The sequence below is a fragment of the Hibiscus syriacus genome, unplaced genomic scaffold (assembly GCF_006381635.1).
Source record: "Hibiscus syriacus cultivar Baekdansim isolate YM2019G1 unplaced genomic scaffold, ASM638163v2 tig00110647_pilon, whole genome shotgun sequence".
Lineage (NCBI taxonomy): Eukaryota > Viridiplantae > Streptophyta > Magnoliopsida > Malvales > Malvaceae > Hibiscus > Hibiscus syriacus.
In genome coordinates, this window is record NW_024062811.1 from 529,465 (window position 1) to 556,942 (window position 27,478).

A 27,478-nucleotide genomic window follows, 5' to 3' on the forward strand; every position below is an offset into this window, starting at 1 on the left:
AGTGACCAAAATGGAAGAAAATAAAGTAGAGTTCCAGCGTCGCGAATACATAACTTTATAAGGACTTGTTCCCTAATTATAAGAATTTTATTAACTTTCACGTAAATACTTCTGTTAAGGTTAACAACATGTGTCTATATTGAAATCATTTAAATAGTTAAGTGGTCATAGTAGTATAAATTTGAAAATTATGATCATTTCAAGATTAAACCCATAGTTGAGTAGTCATTTGTGTATTTTACCCCAAATTTTATATATATATATATACAGTTTGAACTTTCAAGAGATATCGTTGAATACGTGCACGAAAATTGCATATAATTAATGATAGTATAAAAGGAGCGTTGGGATAAGTATCGGCGGAAATAAGACAAGTCACTCTCCTTGAAAATGTCGAAGAAGATTGGGCGGAGATTTGAAGGCAAAGTAGCAATCGTCACTGCATCCACTCAGGGTATCGGCTTCGCCATCGCCGAGCGTCTTGGGTTGGAAGGAGCCTCCGTTGTCATCTCTTCTCGCAAACAGGTCTTTTTCCCTTCTTATTCTCCCAAGCTGGAACGTTTTAAGTTATGGACTTCCCCCCCCCCAAGAATACTGGGTTTCGACTTATGTTCCTTTTTTTATTTATGATCTTTTGATTCATTAAGGTTAAGTATATACCAAGATCATTTTAGCCGTCTATGGAATTTTAAAGTTGGAGGTTTCTATTGCAAGTTTAAGATTTTTCATATCGAACATTGAATTCTGTCCCACCTCCCCTCCCGATTAAAATGTTAAGATATTAAGGATGGATCATGGGTGTTCGTGCTTTGGTTATGCTTACAGAAAAATGTAGATGAAGCAGTTGAAAAGCTTAAAAACAAAGGACTTGAAGCGTTTGGAGTGGTTTGTCATGTCTCAAATGCACAACACAGGAAAGATCTTATTCAAAAAACTGTTGATGTTAGTATATACTTATCTCATATTTCCTGTTCTTGTTTATTATATAGTTATCATGTCCTATATGATTTTTTTTTCTGAAATTGGAAAATTCAAATTCAAATTTAAAAATGTCTCAAATCCTTACCTTTTGGAAATGCAAAGCAAGTCAAGTTCAACTGTCAGTGTTTCATCTAGCAAGAACATCTTTAGAGCAGTATGTGCTTGTAATTGTTTGATGTTATTATATGATTTGATTTTAAAATTTCTTGTTTTCTTTCAGAAATATGGAAAAATAGATGTGGTTGTATCAAATGCTGCTGCAAATCCATCAGTGGATTCCATATTGCTAACCCAAGAATCTGTCCTTGACAAGCTATGGGAAATAAACGTCAAAGCAACTGTAATACTTCTGCAGGTAAATCGGTTCGGCGAAGGATAATGTTCAAAGAACATACAATTGTCTAAGGGTAGTTTATATGATGCGCGACTCATAATGATTATATTATTGAAGTTGCATCATCTGGCTATACCTCCAGTCTTAAATTTGGTAATGAGCTATCCATATCTTTCTATAGCAGATTAATTTGCCGCATTTTCAGAATCTGTGTTTGTTAAACCTTGAAAATTGTATGAAGGAATAGGACTTACCTTTTTTATTTATCTATTGCAGGAGGCAGCTCCTCACCTGCAAAAGGGTTCATCAATTGTTATTATTTCCTCCATTGCTGGCTATAATCCGCAGCCCTCTATGTTTATGTATGGGGTAACTAAGACGGCCCTTCTTGGGTTGACCAAGGTTGGTGTTAGAGTTGTATTCCATTGCTTCTTTTTTGTTCAAGAATTCTACAACCATGAGATCTTTTTCATCTTCTAAACATCACATAAACATGTTTATAGGCACTTGCTACTGAGATGGCCCCGGATACTCGCATAAATGCCGTTGCTCCAGGTTTTGTTCCAACAAACTTTGCAGCATTCATTACCAAAGATGAGGCTGTGGTAAGTAAATGATGTCGCTCTTAGTTCTGGTTACTCTTGCTGAAGTTATGCCCTATGCCTCGTAAGGAACTGAAATTGAGTTGGGATATTGCAGAGGCAGGTTGCTGAGGAAAAGACCTTACTTCATAGGCTTGGTACCCCAGAAGACATGGCCGCTGCAGCTGCTTTCTTGGCATCCGATGATGCGTGTTATATTACAGGGGAAACTATAATAGTGGCAGGGGGACTCCCCTCTAGACTCTAAGGATACTTCTTTCTCTCTAATAAGCCCTTCCTTTACACTTCTTTCTAATAATCTCTCATGCCCTTTGTTCTTTATTGTTGTAACCGGAAATAGTTCTGTTTTTTTCTGGAACAAAATTGATGCAGAACAATAAATTTAACAGCCTCTCTTTCGATTGACTAGAATTAGCCATCTAAATTCTATATTTAAGACCATTGGAACAACTTTGATGATCGTTAAAGTCTTCCTTTCAAGAGTTAATGTCTTAGCATGCACATGATTAGAAAGAAAAGGAAAATGGTACTGGCACTGTGATAATTTCATCCTTAAAACAGTATTTACATTGTGACATCTCGTTTTATGAAATGAGACATATTTACACGGGGACGACATCAACATTGTGGTTGTCATGATAAAATAAGACCTTCCACATATGCTGGGAGGAAGCATCTGCTCCACTGGCACCCTGGTGAGATAGGCTCTGATGGTGAAACAATCATGAGCACATAATCATGGTGTCGTACAACCCCCATCACGACGACAGTGCTCCCTTCTTCTACGTAACTGTCACAACAAATGATCTCTTATCAGCATGGGACTGAAATTTACTCGCTCTTTAACTTCAAACTTTATATAAGCTGAGGTTCATAATAATCCAACATGAGACTAGAAGCATAAGAAAAGAAGAATGGCACACCCCTCCTCTAGGCGCATTGTACAATCATCTCTGGAGAGATTGCGCTCAGCTAACCAAGATGAAAAGCTCGGAGATAAGTCATTATTTTCCTTTGTTACATCAACAACAGTAGCTGGTTTGATAAATGGAGCAACCTTAGAACCATATCCTGCTTTAACCAGTGCTCTTAAACCAGATTGGTAGTCTGATATGTAGAAATCAGCAAAAATTTCTGTTCAAAATGAAAACTGCTGCCTAAGAAATAATTTACTCGGGAGCAACATTTCTTAGTTGGCTAAACAGGACTGTTATAAATTCTGAATATTTTTCAGAGCAAAAACAAACCTCAAAAATAGTACATCCCCAAGAGAAGCAACGTTGCTTAGAATCTGCAGGTTTTCCTCCCCACCCTTTATACTCGTACAACTCTGTTGAAAAATATATGCATCCGGGCACCTTCTGGAATGATGACTCCAATGGAATGCTATCACAGGTGACAACCTACTATAAGAGTTACGGTTTTATTTGTCACATGGAACGGTCAGTATATGAGAACTAAAAACTTAAAGGTCGACTGGGAAACTTAATCAACCATTAACTTCAGTTTCATCCTTAACATTACATAAAAATGAACAAAATAATGGCAGATGTTAACGCATGCATTTCCCAGCATAATGCAATGTTGTATCCTATTATGATCATGTGCACAAAATGTAGCTTCTGATTAAAGTTCATGAAACTCGGAAAGCGACAACCCTGTTTTCAGCTGAGTAAAAAAATCATAACATCTAAATATATGTGCAGGATAAACATGCCTAATCAATTGCCCACACTCGGAATGACGATCACAGGTAGAAGAAAAACAGCTAATAGATCAAGCTGTTTGACCATAAAAGATTCAAATTGTTTCCAACGAAGAAAGTCTAGTAAACGCCATTCAGAGTTTGGTTTAGACCAATAGGAACAAGAACCTCCGTTTGCAGAACAACACGTAATGAATCCATAAGCTAACCCTTAACTCATCTAACAAACGAAAAAAATATTAAGAACCCACAAATACTAATGACAATAGATGAATTACCATTAATCAAAATGGAAATTAAAAAATTCATGTCGAATATCTTTTCAGCATTCTTCTCTCCACAAATGGACAGAAATACAGATTGAAACACTAGGATGGAAATCAAAAGCTTACCCCTGTAACTTTAACATATTCACCGTCAACAGCACCTCTAAGCTCAGCATCAGGGTACCTCTTCACGAACCCCAACAAGCATTTCCTTCCCCAAATACAATGCGAAACTAATACCAAACCCATGGGTACCACCAACGCGCTCACAGCCCCAAGAACCACCATCTTCTTCACAGCCACCATCAGAAACGCACCGACCATCAACCCCATTGCTGCCGCCGCCACCACCATCCAAACCACCGCCTTCGAGACTCTAAACCCAGTTCCCACCTCTTCTCCAAGACTAGTCACTCCCGGACAGTACCCAGCTTTTCCAGACACAGCATCAGCCTGCTCCCCCTGACCGAGCTGAACTGACCTCCTGGAACAGGAGTTGAGGGGACCCGAAGTGATGAGCCCAGTAGGCTGAAGCGGAATGGTCCCAGAGGATTTCCTGATCGTACCCAAGTTGGACCCAGATGGCATGGATCCGCTGTTGGGCTGGGAAGAAGAGGAAACACGTAAAGGTTGCAGATTTCATAGCCAAGAACAATTAATATAAACACCAAGAAACACTGAGAATTCGTTATGAACAATGGATTCACTGCCTCCATTAGAGCCAGCTTCAAGAATTCAATAGTCTTTTCAAGCTCTTCATTGCCAACAACGTTTATTTCGAGTTCCCATCAACAAAAGCCATATCAATACTATGGATCCATGCCTGGATATTTATCACTTTCGTTTGGGGAAGATGAAGCAGTCGAAGCGGCGTTAAAGATAGGTTTCAGGGAAGAAAACATTGGGAAAAAAAAAGATAAATTAATATTTTATCTATGAATTATTTCAAGTTTATTATAAAAATACTTGTGATTAATAATTTATCTAAACTTTACGTGTTTAAATAAAAACTAAACATTTTTACTAACGAGTCAGATTATTAAAATAACGGAAGTTAACGTCATATTAATCCTATCTTAATTAAAATGAAATAAAAATAATTTTGAATTAAATTTTTTGAATCGAGTGACCATACATTTATAAAATGAAAAAAGAGTGACTAACTTTGTAGTTTACGCTTTAATTAAAAATTATAGTTAAATTATTTCTATTAAAAATAAAATTTAATTGTAATTAATGGTTAATATAAAATAAATCTTTATACTTTTTAATACTTATATAATAAAAACAAATTTGATTGTGGTACATTTCGATATATCACTTTAATAATATGTTATGGTATACAATAAACATCGTAGATTCTTCCCGTAGAATAAATAAGATTTTTGTTGTGTTAATCCTTATATTAACAAACATAACGTAATTAATAACTGTTACTGAACCTCCTGGTCCATAAGCTTGGATTTTGGACAGTAATCTCGGGACAATGAAGCGTCTATTTCGTTTATGATTTAGGGTGTGTTTGGTTGGGGAATGTGAAATTTTCATAGGAATATAATCTATATTCTCCGGTTTGGTTGGCTGAGAATGTCATTTCCGATAATCTTAGATGGCGTTTGGTTTGCTAGAATTTTTCTGAGGGAATTGGAATCTATGAAAGAATTGGAATATGTCAGGAATTAGAATTCAATTTCATATTCTATTTAGTTGGCAGGAAATTGAATTGGAATCCAATTCCATATTCTGTTTGGTTCGCAGACATGTCAGATGAATTTGATTTTATAATGTAAAATGACAGGATTGTCCTTCTTGTTTTTTTTTTTTCCTTAATTTTAGTTTATTTTATAAATTACATGTAGCAATATATTATAAAAATTTTAAAAATATTAAATTTTAATTTTATTGATTGATTATTCATTTCAATAAATTATAAAAATCATGCTAATAAACATCATAAGTTAAAATCATCCAATTAGGGATGGCCATGAGTCCCATTGGGTCGAGTTTTTGGTCCACCCGACCCGAGAACAAGGAAACCTCCATCCGAGACCTGACCCGACCAAAATAAAGTTTCACCCGACCCGACCCGAATATATGAATTAGAAACCGACCTGACCCGAAATAATAAAAAAAATTATTTTTATTCAATAAAAACAATGACTTAATTGAAAAAAATTATATATAGAGGGGTATTATTGTAATTATTCCTAAATATATAAGGTAAAATTATATATTTTTAGGTCGGGTCGGGTCGGGTATTTTTCACCCTAAACCTGAACTCGAAACGAATATCACACTTAAAAAAAACCAACCCGACCCGACCAAAATAAAATTTCACCTGACCCGACCCAAATATATGAATTAGAAACCAGACCCGACCCGACCCGAAATAATAAAAAAATTATTTTTATTCAATAAAAACAGTGACTTAATTGAAAAAAATTATATATAGAGGGGTATTATTGTAATTATATATAAGGTAAAATTATATATAGGTAAAATTATATATATTTTCGGGTCGGTTCGGGTATTTTTCACCCTAAACCCGAACTCGACCCGACCTGAATATCACACTTAAAAAAATCGACCAGACAAAAATAAAGTTTCACCCAACCCGACCCTAATATATGAATTAGAAACCCGACCTTAATATATGAGTTAGAAACCCGACCCGAAATAATAAAAAAATATTTTTATTCAATATATGAATAGTTACCAAAAGATTGATGAAGGTAGTATGATCAAATTTTAATTCCCTCCAACAAAGGAATTGAATTTCATCATATAATGGATGGAATTCACTTTCCCTCATTTGATGGAAAGTTGAAGTTATGAGGGATTCCAATTCCCTTTGAAAACTTGAATCAAACATGAGAAAGTGGTGGAATCTAATTCCCCCTAATTACAAGGATTCTTGCAAACCAAATGCCACCTTACATTATCAATAGTGATTTTTTGGGGTATATTACCGGGAATGTTATTACCTTTCTTTCCTTAGGTATTGTTGAATTACCAGCGTTTTGGATTAAAATGCCCTTAAGAAAAATTCTTTCAAAAATATTCTTATTTTGTCATTGAATAATAAAAATTCTACGAAGGTTAAATTACAAATTTATCCTTAAACTATTTTAGATTTACAAAAAAAAAAAACTATAATAAAATTTTATATGAAGTTCAGGGGTTAAAATAAAAATTTACCATTTCATTAAACCTTTTTATATTTTCGATTTTGTAAAAAAAATTATATAAATTTTATGAATTTAAATTTTTTAAAGAAAATATATAAATATTTTTCAACTTGTTAAAAAAACAAATATATAATAAGGACAATTTGGTAAAATATACATTCCAATAATCTTTTATTCCTTTAACCAAACACGGTAATATTACATTCCTGCTAAACTAATCAAACACAAAATACAAGATTCCCAGTAATCCTATTCACTAGTAATCTTTTATTCTCACTGCTAATCTTACATTCCGTGAGCCAAACGCACCAAAAGCACCCTTAGTGGTTGTTTGGTTCAAGGAATGTAAGATTCCCATGAGAATGAAATCCACATTCCTATGTTTGGTTGGCCGGGAATCTCATTTTCGGTAATGTTTTATTACCAATAGTAGATTTTTTGGGGTATATTACCGGGAATGTCACTACATCTCTTTCCTTAGGTATTGTTGGATTCTCTGTATTTTGGACTAAAATGCCCTTAATTTTTTTTTCAAAAAAATCATTATTCTGTTATTGAATAATAAAAATTCTACAAAGGATAATTACAAATTTATCCTTAAACTATTTTAGATTTACAAAAAAATATAATTAAAATTTTATATAAAGTTCAGGGATTAAAATAAAATTTTACCCTTTCATTAAACTTTTTTATATTTTCAATTTTGTAAAAAATATATAAATTTTATGAATTTAAATTTTTTAAAGAAAATATATAAATATTTTCTAACTTGTTAAAAAACAAATATATAATAAGGACAATTTGGTTAAATATACATTTCAATAATCTTTTATTCTTTTAACCAAACACGGTAATCTTACATTCCTGCTAAACCAACCAAACACAAAATACAACATTTCCAGTAATCATATTCCCTGGTAATCTTATATTCTCACTGGTAATCTTACATTCCGTGAACCAATCGCACCCTTAGCGTATTAAGTGGGCCTTCATCTGGGTTGCTGTTGTCCACAAAGCCAAATGTTATTTTACTTGTGTATGCCATGTCCAGCTTAGATTAAAAAAAATTCAAAGGTTGAGTCATGAAATATACTCGAAGATTGCATTTCTTAGACCAAGTATTTTCCTAATAATTTATTAGAATGAGGTTTACCTGTAGAAATATTGTTTGAATTATTAGGCTAAATGGAAGCAAATTTTGATTCTTAATTTTGAAGAGTGAGTCGCTCAACTCAAACGTTTGGACTGCTGAATTCCTATATTTTAATACATTTAAAATCAAAGCCAACATCATTTACCTCAAGGAAAATGACGGGGGAGAACGGTAGCTGCCGTCGCCCATTCAAACGCGGCAGCCTACAACATTGGGTAGTCCTCCTCCTCCTTGCCTTGCCTTTTTCAGTTGAAGGGGACAAGAAGAAGGGCTTCAACAAAAACCAGCTACATAAACTAATTGTTTGATTGAAGTAGATAAGAACAACATCACTGGCCAATCTTATGCTCATTTTCTTATGTACAAGGATGCTGGGTTTGACAGTTGCAGGGTATCTACGTTACACCCACACCACTTGATTCAGTGACAAAATCAGTTGTCATTCCCCAACACAACTCAATTCCACCTCTGATGAAAAATATCAGAAACACGGAGAATATAAGAAACAATTTGCTTCGTTGTGCAAAATTAAATAAAAGATAATCTATTTTCTGATCACTAGTTTTCAGGTTTGTCTAAGGAAAGATGGACTAATATACGCCTAAGAAACGGCGTGAACAAAAATTTAATAAGATACTTAATAAAGTCGGTTAAGTGCTACCGGAAATATTGACTAATAATAATGTTGTAGATGAAACCATGAAGAAATATTAAAAAATTTGGCAACCGACAAACTTTGCTTATCGGTAGGTATAGATACCGTGCACAAAAGTATCGATATATATAATAATATATAAGAAGTGAAGAAAACCGGTTAAAAGTAGACATGTATCGATACCTTTATAAGTATATGTATAAAAGTATCGGTACTTTCGTAATTTAAAAGAATTGCAATAAAAGTGTGTTATGTATGGCTCATAAAAAGTCTCGTTGTGGGGTTACGAATTATGTGGGTTGGGGGTGTGGGGGCGCAGCCCCCGCGGTACGGTACAGGGTTGATTTTGTAATTATGTACCAGGGTTTTCTATTATAAATAGAGATGTAACCTAGACCTAAAATATCATTGAATAAAAACTTCTAGCGCCGCATAGGCACCGAGGACGTAAGCACATTGCCGAACCTCGTAAAATTCTCATGTTCTTTCGTTTTCTTTACCCGTTTTCGTCAACAATTGGTATCAGATGTCAGGAGCAAAATTCGAAGTCGCGAAATTCGATGGTCAGGGTAACTTCGGATTATGGCAAACGAGGGTGAAGGATCTATTGGCGCAGCAAGGGATCTTGAAGGCTTTGCGACCTACAAAGCCGGCGTCGATGGATGAGGAAGATTGGGAAGAATTGCAGCAGCGAGCGGCAGGAACCATACGATTATGCTTGGCGGACGAGGTCATGTATCACGTCATGCATCTATCGTCTCCAGACGAAATTTGGAGGAAGTTGGAAAGTCAGTTTATGTCCAAATCCTTAACGACAAAACTGTATCTGAAGCAGCGGCTGTATGGGCTGAAGATGCAGGACGATCACGATTTGGCGCAACACGTGAATGTCTTCAATCAAATCGTTTCTGATCTGGCTCGGCTTGATGTGAAAATTGAGGATGAAGACAGAGCGATGATTATGTTGTGTTCGTTGCCTTCCTCTTACGAACACATGGTGACTACTCTTACATATGGGAAAGAGACTATCAACGTTGAGGAGATTATTGTAGCCTTGTTGGCTCACAACCAGCGGAAGCAGAATGCAGGGGAAAGCTCTCAAGCCGATAGCTTATATGTCAAGGGTAATCGAGATCGTGGACGGAAGCCAGGGTCCGGGAAGCGGAATTCCAGATCCAAATCCAGGGATAAGAAGACGATTCACTGTTACAAGTGCAAGGAGGCGGGACATATGAAGCGAGACTGTCCGAAGTTGAAAAAGCAGACCATGAGAAGCGTGATGGCTCATCCAAGTCTGTGAACGTGGTCGAGGATGATACTTCTGATTGCAGTGAGGGTGATATGCTTTCTATTTCAACGACACAATTGACGGATGCTTGGATTCTTGATTCTGGATGTTCTTATCACATCACGCCAAATAGGGAATGGTTTTCGACATACAGGCCGGTTAATTCTGGTTCGGTTTATTTGGGTGATGATCGATGTTGCAATATTGTTGGTATTGGTGATGTCAGAATTAAGATGCACGATGGCTCCGTTCGGACGTTGAGTGGTGTTCGACATATCCCAGACTTGAAGAAGAATTTGATTTCCTTGGGCACTTTGCACAAGAATGGTTTTATCCCTAAGGCTGACGAGGATAGGGAAACCATTCGGATTGTTAAAGGAGCATTGACTGTGATGAAAGGCAAGATGACTGCAGGGAATATCTACAGATTGTTAGGGAGTACCGTTGCAGGTGGAGTTCACTCTGTTGAGTCTGTGATGATACGACAAAATTGTGGCATATGCGCCTTGCTCATCTTAGTGAACGTGGTATGGCAGAATTACACAAGAGAAACTTGTTGCATGGTGTCAAAGTTGTAAGCTCGATTTTTGCAAGTATTGTGTTCTTGGTAAACAGACTAAAGTCCGTTTCAAGACTGCGAAGCACATAACTCAAGGGATTCTTGATTATGTGCATTCTGATGTATGGGGGCCTTCCACGACATCGTCTTTGGGTGGATCTAGGTACTATGTTACTTTTATTGATGATTTTTCACGGAAAGTTTGGGTGTATTTTTTGAAACAGAAATCTGAAGTTTTTGAGAAGTTCAAGCTGTGGAAAGCTGAGGTAGAAAACCAAACAGGACGAAAAATCAAGTGTTTGCGGTCTGACAATGGTACGGAGTACACAGATTCACAGTTCCTACAATTCTGTAAGGAGCATGGGATTCAGAGGCATTTTACAGTGCGCAAGACACCACAACAGAATGGTGTTGCGGAACGAATGAACAGGTCGTTGAATGAAAGAGTCAGATGTTTGCGGTTGAATGCGGGGCTTCCCAAACACTTCTGGGCTGAGGCTGTTAACATGGCGTGTTACCTTATCAACAGATCGCCAAGGGCATCGCTGGCTGGGAAAGTTGCAGAAGAGGTATGGACTGGTCATGATGTTAGTTTTGATAACTTACGGATTTTTGGTTGTCCTGCTTATGTGCATGTACCTGCTGATGAGAGATCCAAACTTGATGCAAAATTGAAGGAGTGCATTTTTCTGGGTTACAAGAAAGGTGTAAAAGGATTCAAGTTCTGGGATCCAGTTGCGAAGAAAGTTGTGATTAGTAGAGATGTCGTTTTTGATGAACAGTCTATGTTGCAGCAGAAGCAAGACACGACAGTGGTAGATTTCGAGCAGTTTCCAGTTGAGAAACCAGAAACTTCTCAACCGACTTCTGGTGGTTCCACTACGGATGATTTGCAGGATTATAGTCTCGCCAGAGACAGGGTGAGACGGACGAATATAAAGCCTCCGAACAGATTGGGTTTTGAAGACTTGGTATCTTTTACACTTACTGTTAGCAGTGATGATCCATTTACTTTTCATGATGCCGTTACTAGTCAGGAAAACGACAAGTGGATGGCCGCCATGGTTGAGGAGATGGAGTCTTTGAATCACAATCGCACATAGGAGTTAGTTCCCCTTCCTGAGGGTAAGAAGCCGATTGGTTGCAAATGGGTGTATAAGAAGAAACCAGTAGTAACAGAAAAAGAGGGGGAGAAGTTCAAGGCTCGTTTGGTAGCGAAGGGTTTTTCACAGCAGAAAGGAGTTGATTATGATGAAATCTTTTCTCCTGTGGTCAGGCACACTTCAATCCGAGCAGTACTTGCATTGGTGGCTAGTTGGGATTTGCATTTAGAGCAGATGGATGTTAAAACTGCTTTTTTGCATGGTGATTTAGAGGAGCAGATCTACATGCGGCAACCTGAAGGTTTCACTCAACCTGGAAACGAGCATTTAGTTTGCAGATTGAAGAAATCTTTGTACGGGTTGAAACAGTCTCCGAGACAGTGGTATAAAAGGTTTGACTCCTATATGATCAAGATTGGCTACAACCGATGTGAGTATGATTGTTGTGTCTATGTTAAGAGCCTTGATGATGGTTCTTTTATTTTTCTATTACTGTATGTTGATGATATGTTGATTGCTGCGAAGAACATGGATGATGTTATCGGTTTGAAAACTTTATTGAGTCAGGAATTTGATATGAAAGATTTAGGTGCTGCAAAGAAAATTCTTGGAATGGAAATTTGCAGGGACAGAGACTCAAGGAAACTGCGGCTATCTCAACGGGGTTATGTTGAGAAAATGCTAGAAAGGTTTGCGATGAGCAGCGCGAAACCAGTTAGCACTCCATTGGCGAATCACTTTAAGCTCTCATCAGAACAGTGCCCTAAGACAGATAAGGAAGCTGAAAATATGGCAAAGGTTCTGTATTCTAATGCTGTTGGCTGCTTGATGTATGCGATGGTATGTACTCGTCCTGATTTAGCTCATGCTGTTAGTCAAGTTTGTAAGTACATGTCTAAACCTGGTAAGCAACATTGGGATGCAGTCAAGTGGATCTTTCGGTACTTAAAGGGTACTGTGGGACATGGAATTGTTTTTGGGAGTCAGCGGGATAATCCTTTGGTTGTAGGATATGTGGATTCAGATTATGCAGGTGACTTGGATAATAGAAGATCTACGACAGGGTATGTGTTTACTCTTGGTGGAGGGCCTATTTGCTGGAAGTCTACTGTTCAATCTATCGTGGCACTATCTACAACTGAAGCTGAATACATGGCAGCGGCTGAAGCTGCAAAAGAAGCTTTATGGCTTACTGGTTTAGTGAAGGAGTTGGGTGTTCAACAAGGTGGAGTTCAGTTGCTTTGTGATAATCAAAGTGCTATTCACTTGGCTAAGAATTAGGTGTATCGTGCTAGAACTAAACATATTGATGTAAGGTTCCACAAGATCAGAGAGTTGGTTGCATCTGGAGAGGTTTTGTTTCAGAAGGTACATACTGATGAGAATGCCGCTGATATGTTCACCAAGCCAGTTACGACAGACAAGTTCAAGCATTGCTTGGACTTGTTGAATGTTTCGAGTTGTTAAAGAAGCAAGGTAACCCAACCCACATTGAAGTTTCCAAGGGGCAGGATATTCGCCAAGGTGGAGATTTGTTATGTATGGCTCATAAAAAGTCTCGTTGTGGGGTTACGAATTATGTGGGTTGGGGGTGTGGGGCGCAGCCCCCGCGGTACGGTACAGGGTTGATTTTGTAATTATGTACCAGGGTTTTCTATTATAAATAGAGATGTAACCTAGACCTAAAATATCATTGAATAAAAACTTCTAGCGCCGCATAGGCACCGAGGACGTAAGCACATTGCCGAACCTCGTAAAATTCTCGTGTTCTTTCGTTTTCTTTACCCGTTTTCGTCAACAAAGTGTCTATAAAGTATCGATACATTACACACATATATCGATACAAGACAATATAATAGGTTGAAATTTGACAAATCCAGTTTCAATTTAACAAAACAGGTAACGAATTTGACAAAACTGATTGGAAATTGTCAAAACTGGTAAAGAGTTACCGGAATTCTTGAAATTTGTATCGATACGTTTATAAGTATATGTACCAAAGTATTGGTACTTTAGGAATTTAAAAGAATTGCAATAATAGCGGCTATAAAGTATCGATACCTTACACAAATGTATCGATACATGACAATATAACAGGTTGAAATTTGACAAAACCAGTTTCAATTTGACAAAAGCGGTAAAGAGCTACTGGAATGGTTGAAATTTGTATCGATATTTTTATAAGTATATGTACCAAAGTATCGATACTTTATGAATTTAAAAAAATTGTAATAATAGCGTCTATAAAGTATCGATACCTTAGACACATGTATCGATACATGACAATATAACAAGTTGGAATTTGACAAAACCAGTAAAGCGATACCATAATTATTGAAAGAATCGATACTTTTATAAGTATATGTACCATAATATCGGAACTTTAGGAATTTAAAAAATGAAAAAAGAAAAATGTATCGAAAGTATCGATACTTTGCACAAGAGTATCGACACTTGGAGAATGGTATCGATTAAATATAAATAGACATAAATACCAAGTATCGATATTGTATATATAGGTATCGATATTTTTATTCCAGTATGCTTCTCAAACAATTTGCACGCAAAATCTATCGATACACATATATAAAGTATTGATACTTTTATATTCGAAACCTATTACTTTAAATTAATAGGTAAATTTACAATGTAAATAGTAAAAATCTACCGGTTTAATGATAATAGGCGTAAATTCCAAGTATCGATACATTTTATATAGGTATCGATACTCTCAATCTAAATAACACTGATATTTTCAACACAAGTATCGATATTAAACTAATTAACCGATTAGGTTAACAATATTTTACCGGTTATATTAATATTAACCTATAAACAAACCGGTATCAATGTTCAAGCATTAGGTCGTGCTTCGTTTATATTCGATAGGCGTATTTTTTTGTCTTAGTTATTTAAAAAAGAATTGATCCTCCATATTTAAATCGAAACGTCGCTCCCCAAAAAGGCATATATGTAACACCCATAGCCCATATATGTCTCAAAATACGAGCTATAAATGTCACATCAACTTAACATATATAATGTACATGCCATCAATAAGTCAAAGTTAGGATGTCTTACTGATACTGTCGGTATGTTTGATTTTGCATAAGATGCTGGCAAGCTCCTCACTTCACTACCTCTACATTAATCGAACCTACGCATGAAAAATCATCACGTGCTAAGTAAAACTTAAAGAGGAGAAATATAACTAAAACGTAAAATCCATAAAATATAAGCAATGAACTATAATTTAACGGCTAGTCAAGTCGTTATTCCTTCTGAAAACCTGAAAATCATCATCTCATGATTTTATCAAAAATCATGTAAGTCAACATCGAATATCATAAATAACTTTTGTTATTTTCATTCGAACATGTTTCAAAACTTTCTTTTCAATTCTATGTCCATTTCTTTCATATACTATCATAGCTTTCACATTTATTGTTATAGCCCAATGTATATATAAGAGAATATAAGGTACGTGAGTTTAAGATGCGCACTAGGCTCAACACGGTGTCAAATCATAACTGAAACTAAGATATGATGCACTTCAATGCAATCATAACCTGAATGAGCACCAACGGTGCTGAACATTGATACACGAATATACAAAAGTTTAACTGATAAGTACTCACTTAATGGTATGCCAAATGTACTTACGATAATGAGTTTATATTTATCATAATAGAATCGTTTATTAATTTGTATCTGATAACTGTAAAATATCTGATATTTGTAATTATTTGATAACAATAAATATTTAGAATTCATCATCATAAATATCGTACTTGGGAAGTTCATACCCAAAATCATTCATAAAACTTGATGAAAATGTTATAGAAATATTACATACTAAAAATTTATAAATCATACTGAAAAATAAAATGAGTTTGATTTATCGCAAGTCGTCATCGACTATAATAAGAAAACAAACAAATTGCACTCACTTTAACACTTTATTATTATTATTGAATCAAAATATAAGCCTCACTAAGCTTTAGATTTAAATCATTTACCTTCCACTACTTTCAATGTACAATTTATAAAAATTCTATATTCTGGCATATTGCACTACCTTCAAACAAATATTATTATGTATTAACTAATATACTAAAAAACTATTATTTTTACACTAATGAAAACTAGACTCGAGTACGAATCTAACCATATAAGGCACTTAGTTTAGTTCCACTTGTACAATTTATAGCAAATTTTCAAAGTTGACTGATAGAAATTCTTTCGACAGAATCTGCTATCCTGTTTTCTGACCTATCACCGATTAAATATTCATTTCTATTTACGTACACCTCGAAATCAGTCACCTTTTGTTTTAAAAAAAACTAGACTGATATACAAATATAACAGTATAGATATCATCCTCTAATTAATTCTTTATAATTTATGGTGAATTTTTAAACACACTGTTCAAATTCTAGTTTCAAGATAACTTCCCTTAATTAGCCTCCTTAGCTTAATTTCATAATTCTGTAGTCTTAGTAAATGAACCTTCATGCTAGAATCCAATTCACATAACATTAGGTGTTACTTCTTACCGTAGTAACTCAGTCAATGGCTCATCGCAAGCTGATGTTTGTACGATAATACAAACACGAATTAAATGCACTCACTTTTGCCTTGCTATTGAACCTTCTCCACGATAATCTTCTCGATCCCATACTTTTTCCTTCCCTTCAAGCTACTTGAATCACTAGATTTACTTTGATTTGACAACATTATATAATATCATAAAATATTCAAACTATATGTTAGCATCGAACTAACATAATTTAAACTTAAATATAAAATTCGATAGAAATAAATCTAATACTTAAATCGATATAAAACTAAATTGTACTTCCATTGTAATTTTCAAACTTCTCAAAATACTTATTCGATCATATGAATATTTATTTTCATTATCAACCCTTCAACTTTTGCCAACTACACAATCAAATCACTAATTATGAATTGAATTCTTCCTATAATTCACCTCAACTTTTCTATTAACTTCATAATGATCCTTCACCATTATGATTATTTCACATTAATAACATAAAATTTCCAGCACCTCAATAAAATATTCAAATCAATGCTTAAACATTCAAAAGCTTGCAAGTTCATCATAAACTTTCTTAAACTTTGTCAATTCAACTTCCAATCTCTTTAAACTTGTAATTTTATTCAAACTTAATAATTAAAAAAAATAAGCAAGCTTCCAGAATTTCCAGAATTGTACCCAAATTATACTTCTACATTTACCAACTTGCAAACAAGTTCCCATTTTTCTTAAGACCTTTCGAATTCCAACCCAAACTTTTACCAAATTTACAATTTGGTTCCAAATAACTTTCCAACTTAATTTTCCAACATCTCCATACTAAATATTATCATTGAATAGTCCAAATCTCACATTTATACAATAATGTCTTAGAATCCGTAAAACTTGTAAACTATCCCTTTTTCACTTTCAAGGTTCCAAATTGATCCAAAACAATCTCCAATTCACATAGAATACCTCTAATATCAATCCTAAACCATAAGAAAATTTTCAACATTTTCCCCCTAATTTTCTTCATGTGGCCGAACCTATCCAAATACATAGGGCTTTATTTCCATTCAATTTCAAGCATGAATTCAACTTCCTTACATCAAATCCACGCTATTCTAACCATAACAACATCAAATTACATCAAAATCAACCAATTTCATAAAACCCTAAACATGGCCAAGCACTCCACAAAGCTTTATACATGATTTTAACAACATACATGCTTTAGAATTAATCTCCAACATCAAAAACATAAAAATCTTCCATTAATTCTTCAAACTCCATAAACCCTACACAAACCCTAATCACCAAAACTCAACATCCAAGCATGCTTAACGTGAATTACTTATACCAAATGATAGATAATTTCATGTAGAATAATTCTCTATTTCACAACTTAGTCCAAAAATCAATCATGTAAACTTAAAAATAAAAAATAAAATCATACCTTGGAGAAGAGTGAAGTTTTGGCCAAGAGAGAACAAGCTGAAAAAAAAGTTGATTCTTCTTCATTGTTCTAGTATTTAATAACTAATATAATTGGCTTAAAGATAATTTAATTGAATTTAAAATTCAATTAATGAAAAATTCTAAAAATACCATTAATAAAATTGATAATTACCGAATGCCATTGAATTTTTTTCCAATAAAATATTCCTTAGTCAAAGATGAATTAACTTAGCTTTTACTTTCTAATTTAGCCATACAATTTTCAAAAATTGCATTTTAGTCACTAAAATCCATTGTTCGGTCAAAGTTGAAAAATTATACTGTTCTGAGCCAAATTTCTCTGATCTAAAATATGAAAATAATATTTCCAACCATTTCCTAACATCTTCAAATTTTCGTAAAATTCCGGTTCGATCCGATTATCCAATTTCAATACCGAACTTTATCGCTTTATAACTTTTAACACAAATCTCGTACCGAAAATCTGATTCCCACGAAAATCCTTGTTTTAAGTCAAACTGTTCATTTACAGGCTAAAATATATAACTTTTAAAATTACAATTTTAGTCCCTAAACTTTTCAAAATTTATACTTTAGCCACTAAACTTTCAAAACTTATATTTAGTCACTAGACAAAATTTGGGATATTACAAGATATATCTTCCACACCAACGAATACCACCTTTCACAAAAATTACACCATTCAAGCTTCTTTAAATTTCCCCTCCACTGAATATATTTCTTACAACTATTACAATAAGATTTGTAGGTAAATTTATACATATTTTACCCTAAATTAGGATTTTTAGTGATTTAGGGATTCGAAAGTATCGATACGTGAAATTTTGAAACATATTACTTTACAGTAATAGGTAAATTAATAATGTACACGATAAATGTTTCTACGGTAAACGTTTCTACTTTAAAGTAATAGGTAAATTAACAATGTACACGGGAATATATTGATAATATTGAAAACAAATCAAGTAATTAGCCTATTTTGTTATCGTCGAATTTCTAAGGCCTCATTAGCTTTAAACAAACACTACCTATTACATTAAATAAGTGTTACTTGTTATGTTATTATGGTTGATAATGTTTCCAGTAATTAACTTATTTTGTTATCGTCGGATTTTTATGGCTCCATCAGCTTAAACTTTGGTAACATTTTTTGTGCTACCTAATATATTGATAATATTGATAACAAATCAAGTAATTAACCTATTTTGTTATCGTTGAATTTCTAAAGCCCCATCATCTTTAAACAAACGCTACTTATTATATTAAATAAGTGTTAATTGTTATGTTATTATGGTTGATAATGTTTCTAGTAATTAACTTATTTTGTTATCGTCAGATTTCTAAGACTTCAACAGCTTAAACTTTGGTAGCATTTTGGTGCTACCTAATATGTTACTAATATTGATAATAAATTAAGTAATTAACATATTTTGTTAACGTCAGATTTTTAAAGCCTCATCAGCTTTAAAAAGACACTACCTATTATATAACATAAGCGCCACCTGTTATATTATTATGATTGATAATATTTCTAGTAATTAACCGGTTATGTTAAAGTCAATATTGTTTTGCGCATTTTACATACGACTATAATATTCCCTTTTATTATCATTATTATTACCAACATAAATACATTTCCTGTGAAAACATATAACATTTCCGATAACGCTTTTAACCTAACACTTATTTAACCAATCACATAATTTTTTAACTGTATATTAATCCACCTCACGGAGAACATCCCTTATTTTCCATCAATCATGATTTCATAGCAAAGCTAAAGTCTAATTATGGTAAATGTATTGAACTGTGGAAATGTTCCCATGCGGCAGCCTTAATATACGGCTAAAAAAACACTATCGATTTTATTATTATTTAAATAACAAAATAGGTAAAAAATGATAAGAAACATTATTATTTCTACCGATTTTGTTATTACTGGACATTTTACCGGATTTGGTAAAACGCTATCGATTTTATTATTTTTTTATCGATTTTGTTATTGTTGAACATTTTTACCGGAAATGTTAAAAAATTAATGTTTTAGATAAAAATAATAATATTTTAGATAATTTTTTATTATTTTCATTATTTAAATAATAACAAAAACTAGTAACACTTTATTTTAGTTTTATATTAAGGTAGTGTACTATAAAACTTCACATTGAATGGGTCATTCTGCTCTGTGGCGCCTAAAAAATGGCTAAAAAATGACGTAACCGGTTAAAGAAGTGATCGGTTAAAATTTAGACCGGTTATGCTATATCATTTAACCGGAAATATTATCAAGCACAATAACATATTAGGTAGCGCTTATATAATGTAATAGGTAGCGCTTATATAATAAAATAGGCATTTAACCGGAAATATTATTAAGTACAATAACATATTAGGTAGCGCTTATATTGACCTATTTTCTCATAAAACCGGTAAATTTCAACCGGTTATATTGTAAATTGACCTATTACATTATAATTATCGGTTTCGATGTTTTTGGGATAGATACAATTTTAAATGTATTTACACTTTATGCGTGTACCTGTTTGTGCTTTCATTTTGGAAAAAAAGTATCGAAACATATTTAAAGAGTGTTGATACATAATGTACACATATTTACTAATTAACCAGTATATTTTTACCGGTTACATTGTAACCTGTTAATAATTATTGGTTTCATTGTATTGGGATCGATACTTTTTATAAATGTATCGACAGTTTATGCGTACACCTCGTCTGGACAAGTGTATCGACACAAATTTAAAAAGTGTCGATACTTTATGTTGACCTATTCTCTCATTAACCCGATATATTTCTACCGGTTACATTGTAAATGTATCGACACTTTATGCGTGCCTGTCGTTTGGCCATTCATTCTAGACAATAAGTATCGACACTAATTATAATAGTGTCGATACGTTATGTTGACCTGTTTTATAATTAACCGGTATATGTATACTGGTTACATTGTTAATTTACCTATTACATTATAATTATTTGTTTCGATGTTTTTGGGGTCGATACTTTTGGAAAATGTATCGACACATATGTTTATATATATATCGAAACAAATCTTTGTGTTTACTAATTTTGTCATTAAAAAATATATTTTTACCACCTACATTGTAATTTTACCTATTACTTTAAAGTTATTGAATGTTGTAGTTATTGTACATACCTGAATATGTCCTGCAAATTTAATGTTGTACCCACCCTTCAACTACTACTACCAATACCATATCCTATTGAAAGCACTACTGAAAACATGTTGTTCAATGAACCTTTACTTACATCTCCATCAACTCCTGTTGGGCACAACAAAATTTTTGCCATGGATCATACTGATGCAGACAATGCTAAGCCAACCGATGAATGCCATGAAGTACATAATGTTGATGAATCTGACATATTGGTTGGTAAGTTCTTCTCTTCACGTGATCAAGCTTGGTACTTTTATAAGGGATTCGCACGGGAACATGGGTTTAGTGCACGTCGGGGAACAACACGGCTTGACATGGAAGGGAATATGAAGACACAATAATTTTTTTATTCGAAAGAAGGGTTTCGAGAATCAAAAGTCAATATTGTTGATCGTCAACGTACTCATACGCCAATCACAAGAACAGGATGCAAGGCTAGAGTCATAGTTATAACAAAAAATACAAACGATCAGTGGGTTATAAATAAGTCTTATCAGAAACATAATCATGCATTGTGAACACCTGCTATGACACCGTTATGCGTTCTAATAGAGCTGTAAGTAAGGCTGATATCGATGAGGCAACAACATTGAAAGAGGTCGGTGTTGTCACGTCACAAGTAATGAACTATTTAGCGCAGCAGGCAGGGGGCTATCATAATGTTGGATTTACACATAAAGACCTCTACAATGCACTTCAAAGAGGTAAAGCAAAGGAAATCGTCGATGGGGATGTGAATGCGCTTATTGCTTACTTTGATTATAAGAAACATGATGATCCAAGGTTTTTTGTGACATACTCGGTAGACGAAATGGAATGGTTATTCAGTCCAGTACATGATGATTCAGTCAATCAGAGCAGTGTATTAAACAACGTTCGCGACCCTCAACAGAAACAACGCAAGCGAAAAGAAGTAACAAAGAACAAGGTTGAGAAGAAAATTAGGCGATGTGGCTTCTGCAACGGTGAGGGACATAACAAACTAACATGTCCTCAAGTCAAGCTGGGTTTGAATACAAGCACACAGTCTACTTCAATTGATTTTTTTGAAGACGGAATGGAATGGTTATTCAGTCCAGCACATGATGTTAGAGACATTTAGAATAATGCAGAAAATGATCTCCATATATCATAAGTATCAACATGACTCCTACTGTGTATAAGAAATATGTACAACAACCTATTGTTATTGCTAACTTTTCTCATCTCATACATAATTACATTCACATTCAAATTGTCAGTACGTTAAGTATTGTAAACCACAACATTCAATCTACGACTTTTAACAATTTAACAACAAACTTATTTTTAATTCCACTTACAAAATCACCAGTTGCCCCTCTAGAACCGATCGTTTCTATCCGCCATCAACTTCAGATTATCCAGGTTAATCATGTTTGAAGATTACAACTATATTCGTATAAAATTAAAAACAAATCTTCAACAATTGAATACAACTATTTAATGTAATGTTCAATCATGTACTCCTTACTTTGTAGGGATTCAGTCCCTAAACCCTCAAAAGAAGCTTGTCTTACCAATTCCTATCTTACTATTTGGACCCTGAAAGGGTGTTTTATTGGCTATGCAGTCAACATGATTATGAGCTTCCTTCATAATTTTACATTCAGTCAGAATGTAGAGATTTGAAATTTGTAATCAATTAAAAGTTCTTAAAAACTTGAATCCAATTACCATTTCAAGAACAATTACATGAATACATTGATACTTACTGGTCGCTTTCGATTTTCTTCGATGTTGATATACTGGGGCTCCCTCCATTTGAAGGTCATCACCGTTAGAGTGGAAGAGTTCTCTGCCTTTAGGGTTTTTCGATTTGAGTTTTGTATAAAAATAATGAAGGGAAACAAACACGCGTAATTTTAAAAAGTGTCGACACATTATGTTGACCTATTTTCTATTTACACCGGTAAATTTCAACCGGTTACATTGTAAATTGACCTATTACATTATAATTTTCGGTCTCGATGTATTTGGGGTTAATACTTTTTATAAATGTATCGAAACTTTATGCGTGGACATCGGTTGGCATTAATTATGGACATAAGTATCGACACAAATGTAAAAAGTATCGATACATTATGTAGACCTATTTGCTCATAAAACCGGTAAATTTAAACCGGTTACATTGTAAAGTGACCTATTACATTATAATTTTCGGTCTCAATGTATTTGGGGTCGATACTTTTAATAAATGTATCGACACTTCAAGCGTGCACATAGTTTGGGAATTTATTATGGATAAAAAGTATTGACACAAATAAATAAAGTGTCGATACATTATTTAGACATATTTTCTCATAAAACCGGTAAATTTAAACCAGTTACATTGTTAATTTACCTATTACATTATAATTATGAGTTTCAATGTTTTTGGGATCGACACTTGTTATAAATGTATCGAAACTTTGTTGTGCACTTGGTTTTTAAAATACACTCTGGACAAAAAGTATTGATACTTATTGGATTTGTGTCGATACTTTATGTGTACCTGTTTTCTCATAAATCGGTATATTTAGACCGATTACATTGTTAATTTACCTATTACATTATAATTATGGGTTTCGATGTTTTTCAGATCGAAACTTGTTATAAATGTATCGACACTTTGTTGTGCACTTGGTTTTTAAAATACACTCTGGACAAAAAGTATCGACACTTGTTTCATTTGTGTCGATACTTTATATATACCTATTTTCTCATAAACCGATATATTTAGACCGGTTACATTGTTAATTTACCTATTACATTATAATTATGAGTTTCGATGTTTTTGGGATCGACACTTATTATAAATGTATCGACACTTTGTTGTGCACTTGGTTTTTAAAATACACGCTGGACAAAAAGTATCGACACTTATTGCATTTGTGTCGATACTTTATGTTTACATGTTTTCTAAAAAACCGGTATATTTAGGCCGGTTACATTGTTATTTTACCTATTACATTATATCTATGTGTTTCGATGTTTTTAGTATCGACACTTGTTATAAATGTATCGAAACGTTTTAGTGCACTTGGTTTATAAAATACACACTGGACAAAAAGTATCGACACTTATTGTATTTGTGTCGATACTTTATGTATACATGTTTTCTCAAAAGTCGATATATTTAGGCCGGTTACATTGTTATTTTACCTATTACATTATATCTATGTGTTTCGATATTTTTAGTATCGACACTTGCTATAAATGTATCGACACTTTTTTCGTGCACTTGGTTTGGAAATACATTATGGACATGTATCGATACGAATGAATAAAACAAATTCATTATGCACATTATCACTAGTGTTGATATTTGAAAAAGGTAAGTTGTTACCTTAGAAATGGAATTTGATGTTTTCTCCCGATGCATTCATTGAGTAAATTGTTTTTTGGATGAATGGAATTTTGGTTTAGGGCTAATATTTATAGTGGAGCCGAAATTTACATTTAAATTCAAACTCAAACTCAAATTGAAATTTAAATTCAAACTCTAATTATAAATGAAATGAAAATGAAATGCCATGTTAAATTGAACATGGAAATTGCATAATTGATTCATACTGTTCAATTAACATGCGTTATGAACCATAAAGCTGGTAAAAGAAAATATTGATTCAGTACAAAGCTGAGTTATGAGTTGATAGGGTTTTCACACTTGTCACATGGAAGAGATAGATAGACCTATCCGAATGAAATATTTACTGTATAAGTCACATGTTATAATGTAATATTCATATTAAAAGACATAGTTACTGTGTTATATGATTTAGTTTTTTTGAATGGAATGAAAATATACACACAATATAATCAAACCAAAACATACATGCACAATAAATTTATATATAACAATGTTAAAATAATGTACCTACAACGAAATTAATCCGATGGAAAATGGTTATCGCTAACGAAGTCCTGAACATTAGGCGCCTTCAACAAATTTTCCAAATACTCGCGTATTTTACCACCTTTTGTTGAGGACATAAATAAATAATTTTAATTATCAAACTAATCAGGTGCAATTTTACTAACAAGAAACTAATTTTTTTTTTATAAGGAACAAGAAACTAAATGAGCATAATCATGAATAAATTTGTGTCATACTTAGAGCATCGTCGTCCAAATGGGAAGCAGCATCGAAAGAATGTGGACATATGTAATTGTTTATCTAATAAAAAACATAAATTATTAATCAATCAATCAATCTATGAATAACTGTTTACCTATGAAAATATGGCATGAATGTGACTTACCGGATTATGAATCATTTTTCGCGGTGAATCATCGACCAACAGTGTATTTAGGGCGTTAAAATCAGTAAACTCGTTCCAAACATCATTGAGATCTTTACAGTAGGTAAAATTATCTTCTGTTTTGCACTTACTTTGATCCTGTTTACAAACAGTCGAACATAAATATGTAGGAATCTTAGACAAATTAAAGTTAGCAAATTGTAATGATAATCATCTTACCCAAACGACTAGAAAGTGGTTAGAGAACAAACGTAGTTTATCAAGTACACGGTCCATGTTATGCCTGAGATTGTAATCAAGTTTGAATGTTAACATTTAATTGTATATTAACGATTTTGGCTATAGTAATTTGAATTGCTCAATAGTTCTAACCTCATCTTGGATGACCAAATGGCAACAACAAAATTCTGTAAACAAAATTGCATAAATTCATATAATCCATTTATGAGGATAACATCTGCAACATGAAGAAAATGAGATTAAATTTGTACGCATATATGTTAAAATAATGGATACAAATTAACAGAATTGAAACCTTCTGGATGTCTTGGGATGTAGGCAAGGACACCATTGACATAAAAAATTACTAGTTTTCTTGCAGGCGGCGTTGCAGACACAATATACTTGTTTGGATCATCATCATCTTCTTCATTTTCATCTTCATTGACCGCTTGGTTGTCTACATCTGTTAAAAGAAAATAAAATACATTTCAGAACGTGTAAATGTTTAGAACTTAAATAATTAATTACCTAACTCGTTTGATGTTGTTGCCATAATTCGTCACGCAACTGGAGACTTCATCACGTAATGATGAAATATCATCTTGCATTCCGCTCACAAGGGAATCAATATGCTCCTGAAAATTGACCATGTGTTCCATCATTGTCGTAATTGTGACATTCTGTCCAACTTGAGCTTCTGCAGCTTCTTCCATCATTGCGTCTCCCATTGGTTGATCGTCTTCATTGTCCTCCCTCTCTAGATCTAATCCGACATCCTTGACATGCTTCCAATCGACTTTTTCAACAAAATCATATCCTGATTTTTTAACAAATAACATGTCAATCTTGCGGGTTAATCGAATAGGGGAGACAAACGAAAAATCAACTTCTTTCTTATTCAACAGATGGGTGTTGACACATCCATATGGTAGTGAAGTTGAAATTGATCTTCCCTTTGTGACTGTATATACAATTGTATTAAAAATTAGTTTAGCAATGTTTGGAGCCGTTTTGGGTTTGGATTTATACTTTGCTATCCACCAATAATCATTGTCTCGAATCATTGAATGTTTCCCCTCACTAGGCCGAATAAACTAAGTCAGCATTTTGTGAAACACTCTCGACTCTAGATCTAGGTGAATTGGGCTATTTCTAGCAACCCGTTTAATTGTAGATCAATCTACATCATTTTCATCTGAATCCCCTTTATTCGCTACACCTAAACCCTTCGCAATAGTTTCCGGAGAGATATATATATATATCCTTCCCCATGACATGGGTATTAATTCATATTATATTACTCTTATTAGGCTCATACTCGAAGGAAGCATTATTGTAGAAGACTCTAACTAGGTTGGGGAAATATTTTGGTTCTACACCAAGGAATTCAAGCCAAACCCAAGATATAAACGTGGATTTAAAACTAAAAGCATATTTATCATCGAACAAGAAACCCAAGTCACTGACACGTTTGGGACGAATCTTCCTTACTTTAAAACTCCTTTGCCATCTTTCTTTCTCCGCATCGGATCTAAAGTTGTCAGTTTTGAATGACCTGATTTCCTCAAAAGGGGCGATGTTTGAGAAAGAGGTTGTGATTGAGAAGAGCTGGGTTGGAAAGAGGTGGGTTGAGAACAGTTGGGTTGGGAAGAGGTGGGTTGAGAAGAGCTTTGAGAAATACCTCGCTTCTGACGCTGACTTTTTTTAGCCATTTTGGGTGTGGATACTGTTACATTGGAACAAAAACACATTAAGGAAAAAAAAGACCAATATGTAAATCAAACAAACCCTAATTTATGGCAAAATATCGACAAATCTACCTAAATATCTTATCGTAACAGTTATGAACGCTGGTATTCGTCGGAGTCGATGAGTTTTCTTCTGCCTTTAGGTTTAGGGTTTTTTGATTTGGAGTTTGTATCATATTTATAATGAATGAAA

The 27,478-nt window shown here is 33.8% G+C and overlaps 1 protein-coding gene and 1 pseudogene across 2 annotated transcripts; one reads left to right on the top strand and one right to left on the bottom strand.

Annotated features, from left to right (window-relative positions):
• The first annotated feature begins 353 nt into the window (after window positions 1–353).
• On the top strand, window positions 354–17,874 carry LOC120137042 (short-chain dehydrogenase/reductase SDRA-like). Of its 2 annotated transcripts, XM_039152911.1 has the most exons (8): window positions 354–525; window positions 826–942; window positions 1,202–1,336; window positions 1,592–1,717; window positions 1,819–1,920; window positions 2,015–2,211; window positions 11,051–11,053; window positions 17,864–17,874. In XM_039152911.1, the coding sequence occupies exons 1-6, from the start codon at window positions 391–393 to the stop codon at window positions 2,162–2,164; spliced, it is 765 nt and encodes a 254-aa protein (XP_039008842.1). In that variant the 5' UTR covers window positions 354–390; the 3' UTR covers window positions 2,165–2,211; window positions 11,051–11,053; window positions 17,864–17,874. The 2 variants fall into 2 exon arrangements, with proteins under 2 accessions (XP_039008842.1, XP_039008843.1); XM_039152912.1 differs by lacking the exons at window positions 11,051–11,053; window positions 17,864–17,874 and having other exon boundaries at window positions 2,005–2,166.
• On the bottom strand, window positions 2,520–27,249 carry LOC120137058 (annotated as a pseudogene).
• Between the last annotated feature and the right edge of the window lie 229 nt (window positions 27,250–27,478).

Bases quoted from the DNA above. Each gene is read 5' to 3' on its own strand.
- LOC120137042 (XM_039152911.1), top strand. From the start codon at position 391: ATGTCGAAGAAGATTGGGCGGAGATTTGAAGGCAAAGTAGCAATCGTC. The intron at 943-1,201 runs GTTAGTATATAC...GTTTTCTTTCAG, and splicing joins TTATTCAAAAAACTGTTGAT to AAATATGGAAAAATAGATGT. The intron at 1,718-1,818 runs GTTGGTGTTAGA...ACATGTTTATAG, and splicing joins CCCTTCTTGGGTTGACCAAG to GCACTTGCTACTGAGATGGC.